Genomic DNA, 17893 nt, shown 5'->3' on the forward strand with positions numbered 1-17893 from the left:
TTTTAATAAATGTAATTTTAATTTAACTAACGGCTTTGCGTATAAGTATAGTTGAATTCTGAAGTTAACATACATTTTTAGGATACTATTAAAAATGATTTAACAAATTAAAATATAAGAAATAAAAAATATATAGATAGAATTGAAGATTTAAAGATCTTGAACCATATGTTAGTAGCTAATAACATGGTTAAAAGAATTGGCAATGATTTAATCCTCTATCCATCTGTGCAATTTCTCGTTAAAAGTGGAATCAGCCCAAACAAACAGAGGCTAAGTTATATTCTTAAAAGTAATCTTTAAACAAAAATAGTATTGAAAGAAAAAATAATAATTTTCTAAAAAATATTCTTTTAATTATTTTATTCTGTTATTTAAAATTATTTTTATGAAGAAGTATTTTATTAATTTTCTTTAAAACTATACTTATAAACTTTAAAGTATTTTTTTATATTCAATTTATTAAATTACCATTTTTTCTCACTATAAACATTTTTATAATTAAATATAACATTAACAATAATCATTTTATATTATTTTAATAATTAAGAATATTTTGGTAATCTTTAATTTCTATCTATTAAACAAATTTTTTAAATCTGTTATATCAATCAAATCCTACACTAATTTTTACAAATTTTATCCTCAAATTCACTCTCAATTACCCACAAATCCACTAAAAAAACAACAAAAAAATTACTCTCAAATCCACTTAAATCCATTCAAATTATCTTCCGCAAATCATCTTCCCCAAATCTTACCTTAAGAACACAGCTTAAGTATCCATAATTTCATCCCTCATGAAATTTGAATTCTTTATTTTTTAATTATCTGTAGCGTTATTTAATATGCAGTGAAAAAAATATCAATAACTGTGGAATCTCTCAATTAGTAAAAAATTATTATAATTGTCCGCTTCTTTAATGCTACATTACGCCATGTTTAAAGTACAGCTACGGATGATTAAAAAAATAAAATTTCATAAAAAAGAATTAAAAATTAAAATTAAAAAATAAAATTAAACGTGGAAATTATGGATTTTGTAAATTATAAAGATTACATTAGAATTAAGCAAAATAATAAAACGAGGGCGTGTACGATGCACGGCATGGGGTCACGTGGAGGTTCAGGAATGGTCGCTAATTTCACGCGCCGCTCTTCCTTACAGTATGTTACTCTCCTTTCTCTCTCCCTCTCTGCCCTCTGATCTAATACAATAGAAGGAGTAACTAACTAGCATTGTCGAATTTCAATTGAATAATCGGTGGTGTTCCTCGGTTAGTTCGCCTCTTCCATGGATTTGGATTGGTCTTCTTCTTCATCAGCGTACCGTCTCCTCTTTCGGGCGCTCTCTCTCATTCCAATATACCACTACCTCCTCTTCGCTTCTCTCATTCTCATCGTCCTTTTCTACCGTTTTCTCGAGTTCCATTTCCTCCAAGACCTCTTCTCCGTGTTCACCGGTTCCCCCGTCGCCCTAACCTTTCATCCCGCTTCCGATGTCTACGACGCCGTCGTCTCCAAATGCAGGATTCTCCACGGCACCTACCTCGCCACGCCCTGGCTCTCCAGTCCCCATCTCCAGACCGTCTTCCTCAACTTCTTCGGTCGACCTCCCTTTTTCAAGTACCGAAGGTCCTCTCCGCCCTTCTTTCTTCAATTGTGCTCCTGTGCTTGGGTTATTCGATTCGTTCGTCTAACCATTCGCCTTATTATGTTCTCTTATCTTTCAGACAACTGTTTACTACCCCTGATGGTGGAACCGTTGCTTTGGACTGGCTAATGAGTTCCGACGGTACTGCAGTATATCGATTCTTCCTATTTTTAGTTCTCTTTTCATACTGCCTGCATACTTAGTGACTGACTCTTAGGATCAAATAAATTTTGAATTAAACATGTTTCCAGAGGAGTTTATCGAAAAAAAAAAGAACCACTCTCAAACACACATTCTAATATGATATCGAAGTGTATCCCATATTATTCCAATTAAGTTGGATACCAGTTATGTACAGTTCATAGGTTTGATCATACATTCTCACGTGTCCTGTCTTGGCACAGTTTCTGCTGGCGCTATCCATGTGGAGGGTGTTGTTTGTAAAGATGAATCCACTCCCATTGTTGTAGTAATTCCCGGTCTAACAAGTGACTCTTCATCCGCTGTAAGTCTTTATTATCAGTTTGCGTGTATTCTTAATGTTGTCGTTACTTCCCTCACTATACAACTTAGTTGGAATTTGGAAACAACCACGTACCTGGCCCTTCCCTGTGAGCAGCTAATTGACTGCTTGCTCAGGGCTTGTAAACTTTCTAGTTTATGTCTTGGTAGATGGTAGTTATGTTTATGTAGTGTTGTTTTAGTATAATGGTCGGTAGGCAATGCTGTTTAAGACACTGAACTTTAAGCCTAACTTAACATCCATTTAGATATTTTAAATTTGTTTTATCTCTAGTCAATTTAGGATCTCTAATACTTTTATTACGAGACATATTCATCTCAAGCATCACATTTGGTATTTATGAGTAATTCAAGAACAGTGACATAATAGGCTCAATAAACTACAAATCTTGCTAAGATATGCTTGCATTTGGGAGAAACGTGTGGGTGGCTTCTATTGCAGAAAAGCTCATATAATGTAGCTTTAAGTGGTTTGGTCACGTGCAGCGAAGTCTTGTGGGAGCCCTGAAAGGGAGAGTGGATTAGATGAAGAGTAACCCAGCTACTAGAGGCAGAGGGATACTGAGAAGCTATTGGCAAAACAATTAAATAATATCTCTATTGTTATGACTTACTAAAGAACATTATTAGGGGTCTTCATGTGTAGAGCAGGGTTGATCACCAAATCTGATTACAATAGTTCAGGTTGGGTTGGATATGTGTCATTTCTCTTCCAAATTCAAACTAAAACAACCCGATTTATAGTGGATTGGGTCAATAGGAATCCAAAAGATAAAAATGATTTTACAATATACAAAATAATAATTTTCTTTTACTAATTCATTTTGATAACTTTCCAATATTTATATTTTAAATGTATTTTTATTGAATAGTGCTTGTAAATAAATTAAATCAAATCTTAAATTAAAAAAATCGATACAAAAGTGAGTGAGCATAAGTTCATAAGCTAGGAACTTGTTTTTCATGACGTTTGTTGTTAGAATTTGACACTATAAAAATTGTTTGTCTCCCATAATGAATTCTTACAAATAAAAAAATATTTTCCTTTTTTTACAAAAACCAGAAATTATAGAGAATATTGAGTTTACAATTGGAGTAAAATGCTAATAGAATTTTTAAATGACATGGAATATCTAGGATTTACAAAAGATAGTTTAAGAACCCATGAATGAGTTATCCACTCAAGATGCTCTAAGGAATGTTTGGTTAAGGAGACTAGGACAAGAAAGAAAGAAAATGATGTTTAATATATGTGATTTTCCTCAATCTTTATTTTTTTATAAAACATACAAATAATAAATTAAAATTTAAATTATATTATGTAAAAGATGGATTGGGTTGGGTTCATGGGTTTCAACGCCAAAAAATCCAATACCCTACTCAACGAACAATGGGTTCGATTGAGGGATTGAGGTTGGTTGAGTTTGACTAAAACACTCAAAATGCCCAAACCTAAGACATTGTTTGATTCAAGTAGCTACTCCACCTTATGAGAAAAAACACTTGGTTGTTGTTGTCAATTCAGTATGCAAGTTCAATACTCAATTTTTTTGGGCTATGAGGTGAATGTTTTGATTTGAATTTTTGGTCGAGGTTTTTCAGTTTTCACAAATTCAGAATATATGTTTCACCTTTTTTATGCATGCCTAATACACATTGAGAACACACACAACATAATGTCACACATTAATATCCTCAACAAAAGCCTTGGCCTGCCATTAAGTTTTTTCCATGTGCAACTGGACTTCCAGGAGCAATATTAGGTTGATATTCGATTGATGCTGGGGTGTTATTGCTAAAAACATTTCTTCCTTGAATATTACTAATTTGTCAAAATGGAGAAAGTGTCCCGCACAATCATTCTAATTTGTTAACTTATTCTGTTAGACATGAAGTATGCTAGACTTTGGCTTATATATTCCCTTATAAAATAGTTATAATTTATAATTTTCATCTTTTTGTTGATATGAAGTTTCATTTTATATTAGATTGCCTCCTTACGGTTTGTTTTTCGTTTATCTTCCCCGTTCTTGGTAGTATCTCAAACATCTTGCATACCATACAGCTAAGTGTGGATGGAAAGTTGTTATCAGTAATCACCGAGGACTTGGAGGTGTTTCAATCACGGTTAGTGTTTCTGCAGTTAGCAGGTTTTTAATTCAATGTCAAGACATAACTTGAATACTGTCAATATACTTGAAGACTATTTGCTATACATCGTACTTAGTACTGACCCATACACATCTAAATCAATATAAAATTATTGATAGTTATTTGTGAAGATTTGGATTGGTCATATATCTCTATTCCAAGCTTGGCTTCCTACTACCGTTATTAAAATTTAAGGTTAATGAGCTGGCTAATTAAGCTCAGTAGGTAGGGAAAACCGGCCAAACTATTTTCATGTCCAGAAAAAAGAGCTCTTAAATAGCCGTAAGTCAGTAACTACAAAGAGTTTAAAGTATCTGTTTAGTCCAAGAAAATGGTTTTATTAACAATTATGATATTACCAAATTGGTGAAGACAACAATTTCCTTTTACACAGGAAATAAGATGACATTTTGTAATTGTTAGGGAAAAGTGGAAATGAAAATTTGAAAATACTTCAAATAGAACTGGTCCTAAGGACAAACAATTTAAACATAGGAGAGGCAACAACTGAAAACTGTCCTTACTTTTTTCATTACTTTTTGTCAGAATATTAGGATTATTTTTCATTTCAATACCGTGATGAATGTGGTGTATTAGTTTTCTTGTTTAATTGTTTCCTCCAGTAATGCAGTTTTTTTATTAAAATCGTTTCAGTCTGATTGTTTCTACAATGCTGGATGGACTGAGGATGTACGCACAGTGGTTAGTTATCTACACAGAGAAAACCCCAGGGCACCTTTGTTTGTTGTTGGGACTAGCATTGGAGCTAATATTCTGGTAATTTCTTCGCTTGAGATTGTTTAAAGTTGAAACAATGCGTTTGTCATGTGTATAACTTTTTCTATAATCTATTTTAACTTTTTGTGAAAAAAGACACCTTTCTTTCTGAGGTTTTTCTTTTCTCCCCAAAGAATTTAGAATAATAGGAGGTTCACGAGCCTCCCATCCCATCAAATAAGGTCTAGAGAGGATAGTTGTATTGTATGTAGCCTTATCCCTGCAAGTGGAGAGATTTTTCTTAGGATTTTTAAACCTTTGAACTGAGGTCCCAAGGCAACTACCTCAATGTTGCACCTAGTCTCGCGCTCTACTTACACATCATTAAAAATTGAATAGTTTGTGTTCTTTTGAAAAGGCATAAACAAATGAACCTTGATTATTTAATTTAATTAATCACATCATATGATATAAAGCTATAAATTTCTGTATCACATACGTCTTGAAGTGCCATTTATGACAACTATAAAGGAACAACTGATTCCTTTCTGGTTTCACACTTCCTCGTACTGATTAGGATCATATTTGATAAAAATTGTTCAGTCATTGGTATAATTTTCCACCCTATTGACCTCTATGCTTTCTCCTTGTCGTAGATGATGAATTTTTCCTAATTTCTTGTATTGGTTTAGCATAATCTTTGATAAAAAAACTGTTCTCAGGGGTAGATATTATCATATTAATGTCTCATTGTTCATATGTAAATCTTAGTGGGACTTAATGTTCAAACTTAATGTGGTTCATTATATCTGTTGAGTTAGACCATCTCCAATGAGAGTGCTTAAGGGGGTTGGTTTATGCTAACACCTTTGTTTAAAATTTCTTAGTGATGAATGTATGAGCTATCGTTGCTTGCACAAGCACTAGTGCTGGTATAAGCAGCATTGCTTACAACTTTCTGGACAAAAAAAAAAAGCTGCAAAAGAGAGATATTGTCACAAACAAAACAGAAAGTACAACGAAAACTAAATAGATCAAAACTCAATCAAATTCAAACAATACAACTCAGATTTCAAAAGAAATCACGACAAAAAAGATTCAATTGTAGGATCCACAAAATTAGATCGAACAACTTTACCATTGAAGTGAATTTCAATGGCTAGTGTTTAAATTTATCTGGCATTTCAAGACTGACAAAGTTGAGCTAAACAATCCATTTATGCAACCATGTACTGTGGATTCTCTTATTGCTATACAACGTGATTTTAGAGAATCCAAACATGTACCAGTTTCTAAGACGTGAGAAATAAATAATCATCTAGAGAACCACTGTAAAAAAATATTTGGGAAAGGATTAAGAAAAAAAAAATGCAAATCATCACGCTGGTTCCGTAACTTTATTAATTGCAACTCCTGTGTTAATGCTTAAAATTTTTGTAATACTTACATTGTAACCATTGGCACACGGTCTGCCTGCTTTTCAAACTACTGCAAAACTAGGAATAGTACAGTTTTTAACTTATTCTTACACATGTAATGAACTTAGTTTCTTCACTGCACTGTTTGATTTGGAAGATTGTTTGCAGATAAAATATCTTGGTGAGGAAGGGGAGAATATTCCTGTAGCTGGAGCTGTAGCTGTTTGCTCTCCTTGGGACCTTTTGGTTAGTATTTTGATTTGAAAAATTAAGTTGGCTCTATTTTTAGCTGTGTTTTAAAAGCGATATTGGTACTTGAACCAACAAAAGCATGCCTTGATTATCGTTGGTTCATCCATTGTTAAACCAAATGACAACTAAATATAATTTGAATGTTATGTTACATAGTACATAATAAACTATCTTAAACTTTTAAATTTACAGTCACAATACGTATCCTACAAGATAAACTCAATAATAAAAGGCTAATTATTGTGCATCATTCGTGGACCTTTTACATGTTAGTTTATTTCTTCTGTGAAATATTTTGATTAAAAATCAAAAGGATGATTGACTCAAACTATTTTTCGTTGATTTTGAACTGGTTCTTCAGCTGATTTTTTTTTTTTAATATTGTTGTTTAGACCTTTTTGTATATGACATTGTTGTGCTTTTTATATCCATGGCTAGGACTTCAGCGTACAAGGTGTGTATGCTTTTTGGTAAAAAATTGTTTTTTTTTTTTATATAATTTACGACATGATCAATGGATTTTTATTGAATTTGCACCAATTCCACATTACTGTAAGTTTGAATTATTCTTCATTTTGTTTGTTACTTACCTTAAAAAAATGATAATCTTTTTATTATTTGCAGATTGGAGATAGATTTATAACCCGTAGGCGTGTGCAGAAGTTTTATGATAAAGCACTTGCAATTGGACTTCAAGGTTATGCAAAATTGTATGTCTTTGTCTTTCATGTAGAATTTAAATATGTTGATTTTTCTTCTATAAAGCTCTTCATATGCCAAGCGTTGTTGCAAAACTACGAAGTTCCTCTAGTTCACAATGTAACTTAATTTATATTTATATCATTACAAATATTCATTGCAGACACCAGCCTCATTTTTCTCGCCTTGCTAATTGGGAAGGGATAGAAAAGGTGCCCTTTACTTTCTATAATACGTATTTACTACTACAAATCATAAAACTAAGGCATGCAGTTATTTAAAACTGAAAAAAGAATGCAGTTACTTAAAATTTCTATGATGAAGGCGTGTTTAATCCAATTACTCAATTTTAATGATTTATTAGCCATTTATTGTGGTACCGAGGCAAGTTACTAGTCTGTACTTTGTAGGAGTAGTAAACAAGGGAGATACATGGAGGGTTTATTCAATTGATTGAATGATGGAAGTTAATGTTAGAGGTCAACTAGTTTATTCACGTAAACATTCTTAAGTGTTATGTGCCTCATTTTATTGTTTTTTGTAAGTTCTTAAATTTTATCCAATCATGTGTGCATATATAATCTTGTGCTTCGCAGTCTATTTCCATTCGAGATTTTGATAATCATGCCACCCGCATTGTTGGGAAGTATGAGGTATGTAGTACTCTATTATTTTGTCTTATCTTTCGTTTTGATTCACATCGGTTAACTAAACTAATTTTGTTTTCTTAGACTGTGGATACGTACTACAGACGCTGCAGCAGTTCTAATTATGTCCAATCTGTTTCGATTCCGCTTCTCTGTATTAGTGCTCTGGATGATCCAGTCTGTACCAGGGAAGCCATTCCCTGGGATGAATGCAGGTACAGTGCTTTAATGTTTTCCTAGGTTCTGATTAATATGATTTTTCTTGCATTACTTCAACATCAATTTATTGCTTCCACTATTTTGATAGGGCAAATAAAAATGTTGTCTTGGCTACTGTGAAGCACGGAGGACATCTGGCATTCTTCGAAGGGATAACTGCATCTAGCCTGTGGTAATTAATTAATTTTATTCATCTGATTCTTCAGCACTCTCTTACATGATCTTGACAACTTTTGCAGTTTTCTGTCCCTCAATCATTGCTACATGTTATGCTTGCAACATTCTAATATCATCTATATCATTCGTTGATTCAAGTTGCACTAGAATATTCACGACATCAACTGAATTCTTGTTACAAAGAAAATGAAGAGCAATTTGTTTCCATCTCGCAGGTGGGTAAGAGCCGTTAATGAATTCCTTGGTGAACTACACGCCAGCCATTTTATGCATGTACAGAAGAAGGTAAATACGTTCTTACGGTAGATTTTAGTCACTTGTTTTTCCCATTGAATGTTTATTCATCCTTTGGTTGGGTAATGGTTTAAACGTTTTGGTATCACATTAGAAAATGTAACTTAGGATTTTGGTAGACCAAGTAATTTTTACTTGGAGTGCTAAGCAGAGCATTTCTAGTGGCTGAAAGTGCTATTTTTCTGTTTCTGTTGCAGATTCCTAAACCAAACACACCATTGGGCACATCAATTGATCGGGGCCCTTATGTTAATGTTACCGAAGATGGAATGGTGGCTGCATTGAACAACGAGCTAAAAAATGACAATACAGAAGAAATACAGGTAATGCAGGATACACATAATGAGGGTCTAAAGATGATTCCAGAAGAAGTTAAACGAGATGAGCTTGAGACTAATGCAAAGACTGTAGGTTCGCCAGCCATTGCTCAAATAGGTAGTGCTCAGGATGCAGCAGCGAATGTAATGAGATCATTCAAAATATACCTAGGCCAGTTATCTCGACAAAATCAATGGTCCATCTGGTTGCTAGTTTATATTGCTATTACCACTAGTTGGCCACTGGTTGGTTCGGCTCTATATATTGTGTTTGGGAAAAAGATAAGAAATATCTTACCGAATGGATTGGTCCGAAGATAATTGCTTACTTGCTATTACCATTGTTGTATTTATCTACGCAGATGTATAATAAATAATATACTCCTATTTCATTCCCCTGCAATAGGGGTAAATCTGCATTTCTAGGCCTGTGGAGAAGTTAATCCGCACTTTCAGTGATTTCTTATTTTTCATGTCATTCGCATCCTACCCTGGAACAAACGGAAAACGCATAGATATGACTGTTATCTCTCACATTCAAGGTTGAATAAAGAATCTTATATTTGAAGAATTAAAATAAGAATATCATCATAGTTGATGATTAAAGATTAAAACTATCTACGGCTGAAGATTACTAAAACTGATTATGAATAGTACTGTTTTCTTTTTTGTCTATAAATATCATATTAGTATATTGTAATGATAAGAACAGAAACTTGTAAATATATTTCTTAATTATTTCATTTAACTGCTAGCATTTTTTATTTTTTTTTCATGCTCTTTTATCTTAGTTGTTCTCCTTTATGGATACATATTTCGTAGTGTTTCTGTATGCATTGAGTAGATTTTGATAATTTTTTTTTTGAAGATATGTCGCTTTAAAACTGTTATTTGTTTGCCTAATTTCTATCGCTAACAAACATCCAGTTTATAAAATTTACCAAAATCAAACACAATTTGTCCGTCTGTAATAATTTTATAAGTTTACCATTCTATTAAACTTTCTTGAATATAATGTGGGACATTAAATCGGATTTACGTTGTCTATGAATTGAATAGTACATAGCGTTTGTGTAGAAAATTATTTAAAGTGGTTTTTTAAAAGAAAAATTATAAAAAAATTGAAGAGTTCAGTATCATTTAAGAGTCAAGGTCAATGATAATCTAAACACATTTTTTCCCTCAAGTTTATGAAATATTGTATTTTAAGAATAAAACTGTAATAAAAGTTTCAATTCCAAAGTGAACAAATTTTGAATATAATATGTTAATAATTTCATATTGTTTAAGAATTAATATTAAAGGTCAATGAAATCAAAGTTGAAATATAAATGAAATTTCGTAGCGGTTTTGTAAATTATATTTTTCATCATTATTTAAGCTAATTTTAATTTTTAGAAAAATCCATTTATTTATTTCTTAAAAAATCATTGGGAGGAGAAACTTACTCAACAATAATAGAATCCTACTGTATTTTGAGCATGCACCCTTAGAAACATATTACACTAGCCTGGAAAATATACACAATTAATTAATACCTTCATTTTCAATAATACACACACAACACAAGAACATAAGGTTTCTTTAGAGAATAAATAAATAAACAAGAATATTACGAGAAAAAGATTTAAGATCTACTTAGTCTTTTTGTTATTATAGACAATATTATTTAATATTTTTCAAAATATTTATATTAAGTATATCTTACTGAATATTAATCCAAATTCATTCAAACTATGTTAGAAAAAAAAAACCATACTCAACTATTTATGTAAAATTTTTGAGTCTGACTACTTAAAAATAGTATGATGTATAAGCCTTTTTTTTATGTTTTAATTTATGTAATTATTAGTGAAACCACAATATCACATTAAGTATTAACATACACAATTATACTAGACAACAACATTAATGTCAATAAGTATCATGTAAGGACATGCATATTATGAGTATTGTTATATCATCTTATATACATAACAACCAAAACATAATTTCAATCCAAAAGTTTAAAAGAATAAATTAATGGATCTATATTTGTATATTGCTCAACTCAACTTAAGATTTTTTATTAACTTTGATTTCCTAACAATATCTCTTTTATTTGTAAGTTTCTTCATGTTGAAAGGAAATGTTTTTTAAGCATGATTCTCTTAACGACTCTTCTTCTGGATCATTGTTTTACAATGAGATACACTTTCCTTAAGAAAGAAAAGAAGTTTTGATGCAATAAATCATCAAAATTTTGGATTTTTCACATACTTTATATTATCCTTGTCTCAGTCGTTTTAGATTCTTTAAGGAGAAACATTAAAACTAATAAATAACAAATAAACTCATAAAATATTAAAGTATCACATTAATCCAAATTCTTAAAGTAATAAATTTATAGATTTTTCTCCTGATATTTACTCATTTTAGTTATATTAACAAACTTTCACACTGAATTCCTTACATAGCAACCTCTCTCATCTTATCCTTCAACTTTATAGCTAGCTTCCATTTTTATTTCTTTTTTACTGTCTTCAGTTCCACAGAAATCTAATGCATCAAATTGGCCTTTTGATTTTACAATAATTAGAGTAACACGACAAGAAGTATATTTAATATAATTTGTACAGAAGTATTTTGGCAGAAGAAATGACGTATTTATGCTTACAAAATAAAAAATAAATTACGATAAATCAAATATATAATTTTGAAATATTAACTGATGAACTAGTACAATTAATTTCAATATATATATATATATATATATATATATATATATATATATATCTTCAAATATAAATAATTAAATTACATGCAAACTATTGAAACTAAAAATTACTTAAAATAATGACGAATATAAAACAGTTTTCATACCATTTAAATATCGAGTATAACAATTACTGTTTAATGTTATTACGAGTAAATGACTACACTATATATATTTACACTTAGACTTAAATGTTATAGTAAATTTAAAATGTTACATGATATATTCAATTACTTTATACTGATATTCCAAAATATTTGTTATTGCCATGATATTTTCAGGATATAAATAATACTTTCAATAATTTAAAATGAAATTATTAATTAGTTCAAATCTTAATTGAAAAACTTATTTAAGGCATTACTATTGAGTTAAACAGCACTTACAACTTCAAATAACTCATTCAATGAATAGAATAAAACAACTTACTGTATAGATAGGCCATGCCCCAAAATAAAAAAACTAAGTAATGAAGTTCAAAATTATAATAATCCACAGTATAAAATTGGATATTTTAAAGAAAATAATGAATAATATAATAATATGCGTGTTTAGTTTTGGCAGTACATTCAATGGAAATCGAAATCGATCGAATATCATCTTAAAAATCACACCAAAGCACGTAAAAGTTCCTCTTTTCATGTGTTTTATGAAGTGAGCAGTTTTCAAGGATGTACGATGCAAACCCTATTTTATATTTTTGGTTCATTTGCAAATGGTAGATAAAGTCAAAAGGGTTTTGACACCTTCCCATTGGAGACAAAATTCTCAGACTTGTTTTCTTCTTGCGATGTCTCTGCTCATAAAAATATACTTCTATGCCTTCCATCATCTTTGATCCTAATAATAGACGACAAACTCACTTTGTTCTATGATCATCTCCAATGCATATGATGTAGAACTTTGACAAGTAGAAATTTTCTTAGAAACATGAAAGCGTTTTGATTTGGCAGTTGAAAGTGGAAGAGGGAGAATGATATAAGAAAAAGTACATGTTGTTTATTAAGAAAGTGTTATAAAATAATGTTTGGAAGTAACAGACCCTCTTCCTGCACCAATAGATAGCATCTTGGTTGCTAATGATAATGCATACAAAGTCATCATTGCTACTTAGAGAGTGTCAAAGATGCTAAGAGATGGAGTGCAAGAATCGTAATACCTGGAAGATCCCCAAATGTATTACAGTACTGTTCATAATTACACCCACACCATCCTCAATCAAAGTACCTATTACTATATGCATATTACTATAATATTTTTGAGAGAAGACAACAGCTGTAGAACCCAAACGTTTGCATCTTAGGATGCAGACAACAAACATCTGGATGCTGGTGTCTCTAATTAAATAAAGTTATTCCCAATACTCAAAAAACTACATAGCCATGATTTCACGGATCATGTCAATGTGAATGTGGCCTCACAAGATTACATTTCTTATTTTTTTCTGTGCTTCATCTCATTGTTTTTTATTTCAATACTATTTAAATACGACTTTTATCAGAACTGTCTGTCATTAGATATATATGTTGAAATTTAGTTTATGTTGTTTTACTTTTACTTTAAATATATCAGATTTGAAAACAAAATGAGAAAAGAAAACATTGATATCTGTTGACATTACATGCTAAACTCTCACTCAAGACAGACAGGTTTGTATACGTTGACATTGTTATGAGACTAATAAAGTGGTGTTTAATTAGATTCTTGATTTAAAAACATTACTTTGAAAGAAAAATTGAATGATGAAGACAACACGTGCTGCGAATCCATGTATATTTGTACATATCTCCAAAGTATGATGATCCTACTTAGGAGTCTGTAAAATATTGTATGATTTGATGCAATGGGATGAGTTAATTTATTGGGGGAAAGTTGGAAAAATGAGGAGTGGAGATCTGTGGTTGATGAGTGATGAGTGATGAGTGATGAGTTACTTACTCCACTGCTCTTTCCCCATCCATCAAAATATTGTTCTGATGACTGACAGGATTGGTATGCAGAACCGACCACACCACCTTTCTCTCTTCAACCCCCACCACTACTTCCTTACCTTTGTTCTTTTTCATCTTGGCACGCAAAGAGTGTATGCTCACGCAAAGGGAAAAAAAAAAACATATAGATTTGGGAGGGACGTGTTTGTTTCTTGAGAAAAGAGAGGTATGAAAAAACCCTCACGTGGGGTTGTCTGACAAACTCCATTTTTTCCACTAACCCGAATGAGAGATTGAGAATGCCTATTGAATTCAAGTACCTGTCCTTGCATCACACCTTTCTTTCTAACACACCACCCATCCTTTCTCTTTAGTCCACTTCATGCTATCTATTTATTACACTTCTTTTCTTTTTTTTCCTTCAAATAAACAAATATGTTTTTGGGGTTTCTTTTGTCTATTTGACATCTTATAGCAGAGGGGCCTCACGTGGGTTTTTCTGACACCAGAGCATGTTTTTCTACCTTACCACTTTTCCTTCTTTCCTTCCTCGTTTTACCTTTCCATTCATCAAGTTGAGACAAAGAGGTTTCTTGCATTTGGGTTTTGCTCTTCTTTCTTACACTGCTATATATTTTCTTCTTTCCTAGATTATCTCTTGTGGAGTTATATGCTGAAGGAGCTTTCTCTATGTTAGATGCTGCATTTTTCTTCAGTTATCCTCTCTCAGCTTTCGATAACATTATACTTAGTGCATCCAAGAAACTGCCATATGTCACCCTCAAATTGCACGTTCATCGTGTGTGTCCTATTTGAAGCATATTAATAGTAACTTATGTGTCCTCCATTAACAAGACAATCAAGAATTAAGAACTTTCCCATGTTTGATGTGACCTTTAAAGGATCCAGCACTGCTACCTATGACCATTTCAATCACCAATACCAACGCTCATTAATAACTCATTCTCCTCCTTTCTACACGGAAAATCATTATTTTTTTTTTCTTTCGAAAGTGATTGATACTAATTCATTGCCACAAAATTATTTCCAAGATTCTTCCCGAAGCTAACTATAAATTAATTTAATCTAATTATTTCAAAATTATAACTTTATAAGCATTATATATCTACTGTTGCCTGAACCACTGTTTTTTTTTTTTTTGTATACGTACTATTTAAGTCAAATAATTTATTAATCCTTCGTTGGGGGTGATCGAGTTCGTAAGTAGTGTTCACAGTGGCAGATGCTTTGTGGATTAAAGTAAACCTTTTATCCCAATCATCTTACTGCCAAAAGGAGAAAAATGAAGTTGAATAAGCATACAGAGACACAGTGCATCCATATTCATGATAAAAAATATAGTTTATCACACGGGTAAAGTGGTGTCACTTTTTGTTAGCATCCATTTGTCTTGGTATATTATGACGAGAAAGTGTCAAAAGTTTCCTTGCAGAAGATCCCAAAGTACTAGTGGAATATATGCTAAGAAAGCCAAATCCTTGTAAGTGGCTCTAAATTGTGCCAATAAGAAGCCATGCTGAGAAGGCTAGGATCCAAATTTCTTTGTTTCCATCAAAGGCAATAAAATAAAGTCTCATATAACTAATGAGCTACTCGAAAAGAATGTCATTGACTAATCTATTTATTTCAATATTTTTAATAATAAATATAGCGTGTACCTGCATCAATTCGTAGTTCACAGATATGGAACTCTAAGTAGGTAATTGATCAAAGGGAAGGAATATGTATGGGGGAGAAAAGGAATAGGATGATGAAGGTAACTTGTTAGGGCAATTAATTAGAAGGAAAACTGTGTGAAGACAATTCTTTCAAGGACGGTACGTTTGATTCCCCATTGACAACGCTGTCTCTTGTCCAATTCATGTGGCATCTTCCAAGCCTTCCCAACTACCAAAGGAGTAAAAACCCATAAACAGGACCCTTTAATAGATTTCAAAAGCAGTCCAATATAATAATAATGAAAAGATCAATGTGTTTTTCCTGACCCAAGACACTGATTCTAAAGAATAAAAAGATACCCTTCTTAATCTCTCCGTCTTATTGGAAAATATAGGAGAAAAAACAATATATCTGATCCTTCTCTCTTTCTTCATCTTTTGCTCCTATATATACCCATGTCATGACATGAAGGAATTTTTGTGAGTTTTCCCCCATAAAAGTTCACAAGCATATCAGGTTTATGTCATAGATTTACTCTCCCTCTCTCATCACACACACCCACACCCACACAGGTTTTGTTTGTTCTTTTCTCTCTTTTGTTTCAGATATGGAAGATTCAGAGGAGGATGAGCTTTTGAACCTTAGCCTTTCAGTTGCTGCGGATAGGGAAAGGAAAAAGAAGGGAAAGATAATTAGGGAACATAACGTCTCTATGAGTAGTACTACTGCTAGGAAATCCTATGAAAGCTATGAAGGGAAGATATTTAGGCTTCTCCAAATGAGGGAGCAGATGCTAAGACAAGACCATAGGAGAAAAGGAGTTGTAGAAGATGGGAATGGCCTCCCCTTGATCCATTTGCTGCTCTCAACAGCAACTGCTGTTGATGACAACAACTTGGATTCATCCTTAGAGAATCTCACTGATTTGTACCAAACTGTTTCCCTAACAGGTGATTCGGTTCAGCGTGTGGTGGCTTATTTTGCTGATGGTTTGGCCGCAAGGCTTCTCACAAGGAAATCCCCATTCTACGACATGCTCATGGAGGAACCAACGACTGAGGAAGAGTTAAATGCATTCACAGATCTCTACAGGGTTTCACCTTACTACCAATTCGCTCATTTCACTGCAAACCAAGCTATCTTGGAGGCCTTTGAGAAAGAAGAAGAGAGGAACAACCGCGCTTTGCATGTCATTGACTTTGATGTCTCCTATGGCTTCCAATGGCCCTCTCTCATTCAGTCTCTCTCGGAGAAGGCAACTACCGGCAACCGCATATCCCTCAGGATAACCGGATTCGGGAAGAATCTCAAAGAGCTTCAAGAAACTGAGTCTAGATTGGTTAGTTTCTCAAAGGGTTTTGTCAGTCTTGTGTTTGAATTCCAAGGGCTGCTAAGAGGCTCAAGGGTCATCAACCTAAGGAAGAAAAAGAATGAAACGGTGGCTGTCAACTTGGTTTCTTATTTGAACACTTTGAGTTGTTTTATGAAGATCTCTGACACATTGGGATTTGTTCATTCCCTTAATCCCTCCATTGTTGTGGTGGTGGAGCAAGAGGGCAGCAGGAGTCCTAGGAGCTTCTTGTCAAGGTTCACAGACTCCTTGCACTACTTTGCAGCCATGTTTGATTCACTGGATGATTGTCTCCCACTAGAGAGTGCTGAGAGGTTGAGAATTGAGAAGAAGCTTCTGGGGAAAGAGATCAAAAGCATGCTCAACAATGATGTGGATGGTGTGGATTGTCCAAAGTATGAAAGGATGGAAACATGGAAAGCAAGAATGGAGAATCATGGGTTTGTTGCCACCAAAATAAGCTCAAAGTCTATGATCCAAGCAAAACTGTTGCTGAAGATGAGGACCCATTATTGTCCTCTTCAGTTTGAGGAAGAAGGAGGTGGGGGTTTCAGGGTTTCCGAAAGAGATGAAGGAAGGGCTATCTCTTTAGGGTGGCAAAATAGGTTTCTGCTCACAGTCTCAGCATGGCAATCAGTCTGAGAGATTATATACAAGCTTAAGTCCTAACCCTTTTCATCATTTTGGTAATAATCTACACTTAAAATGATGATTTAGCTAATATTTTTCTTATTTTCTTTCATTTAGCTCGCTATCTGTTATATATTTATGTCTTGAATTATGAAGAGCTTTCAGTAGTTGGTACATTGTTTAAGTAAACATTAAGCTAAATTTTTATATATATAATATTAGGAATATTGGTCCCTTTCTCTTCCTCAACGTTTTAGCTTGATGAACCCTAATTTTCCTCTTCTTTTGGTCCTAAGTGGAAAAACCCTAGTTTAAGTCATGAACACATATATATCTAATAAGAAACTATTTAGGTTTAGCTGAATGAGATCTGATACCTTGTTATCGTAAATTCTACGTTCAACAAAGGGTTTTAGAAGTTACTGATGACTTCATCAATCATCTTATATTGGCAGCAGTGGAGTTAGAGTTAAAAAATA

The 17893-nt window shown here is 32.7% G+C and overlaps 2 protein-coding genes across 3 annotated transcripts; both read left to right on the top strand.

Moving 5' to 3' along the window:
* Window positions 1–1120: 1120 nt before the first annotated feature.
* LOC106769676 (embryogenesis-associated protein EMB8) lies at window positions 1121–9522 on the top strand. Of its 2 annotated transcripts, XM_014655397.2 has the most exons (14): window positions 1121–1635; window positions 1734–1795; window positions 2059–2159; window positions 4214–4303; window positions 4982–5104; window positions 6631–6708; window positions 7339–7424; window positions 7577–7625; window positions 8010–8066; window positions 8145–8275; window positions 8368–8451; window positions 8672–8741; window positions 8948–9073; window positions 9162–9328. In XM_014655397.2, exons 1-14 carry the CDS (start codon window positions 1295–1297, stop codon window positions 9183–9185), a joined length of 1422 nt encoding a protein of 473 aa, XP_014510883.1. In that variant the 5' UTR covers window positions 1121–1294; the 3' UTR covers window positions 9186–9328. The 2 variants fall into 2 exon arrangements, with proteins under 2 accessions (XP_014510883.1, XP_014510882.1); XM_014655396.2 differs by having other exon boundaries at window positions 1125–1635; window positions 8948–9522.
* A 4434-nt stretch (window positions 9523–13956) lies between these two features.
* LOC106771797 (protein SCARECROW-like) lies at window positions 13957–17633 on the top strand. The gene is made up of 2 exons (XM_014657782.2): window positions 13957–13979; window positions 16039–17633. Exon 2 carries the CDS (start codon window positions 16041–16043, stop codon window positions 17424–17426), a length of 1386 nt encoding a protein of 461 aa, XP_014513268.1. The 5' UTR covers window positions 13957–13979; window positions 16039–16040; the 3' UTR covers window positions 17427–17633.
* Window positions 17634–17893: the final 260 nt, after the last annotated feature.

The sequence above is a fragment of the Vigna radiata genome, chromosome 8 (genome assembly GCF_000741045.1).
Source record: "Vigna radiata var. radiata cultivar VC1973A chromosome 8, Vradiata_ver6, whole genome shotgun sequence".
Classification (NCBI taxonomy): Eukaryota; Viridiplantae; Streptophyta; class Magnoliopsida; order Fabales; family Fabaceae; genus Vigna; species Vigna radiata.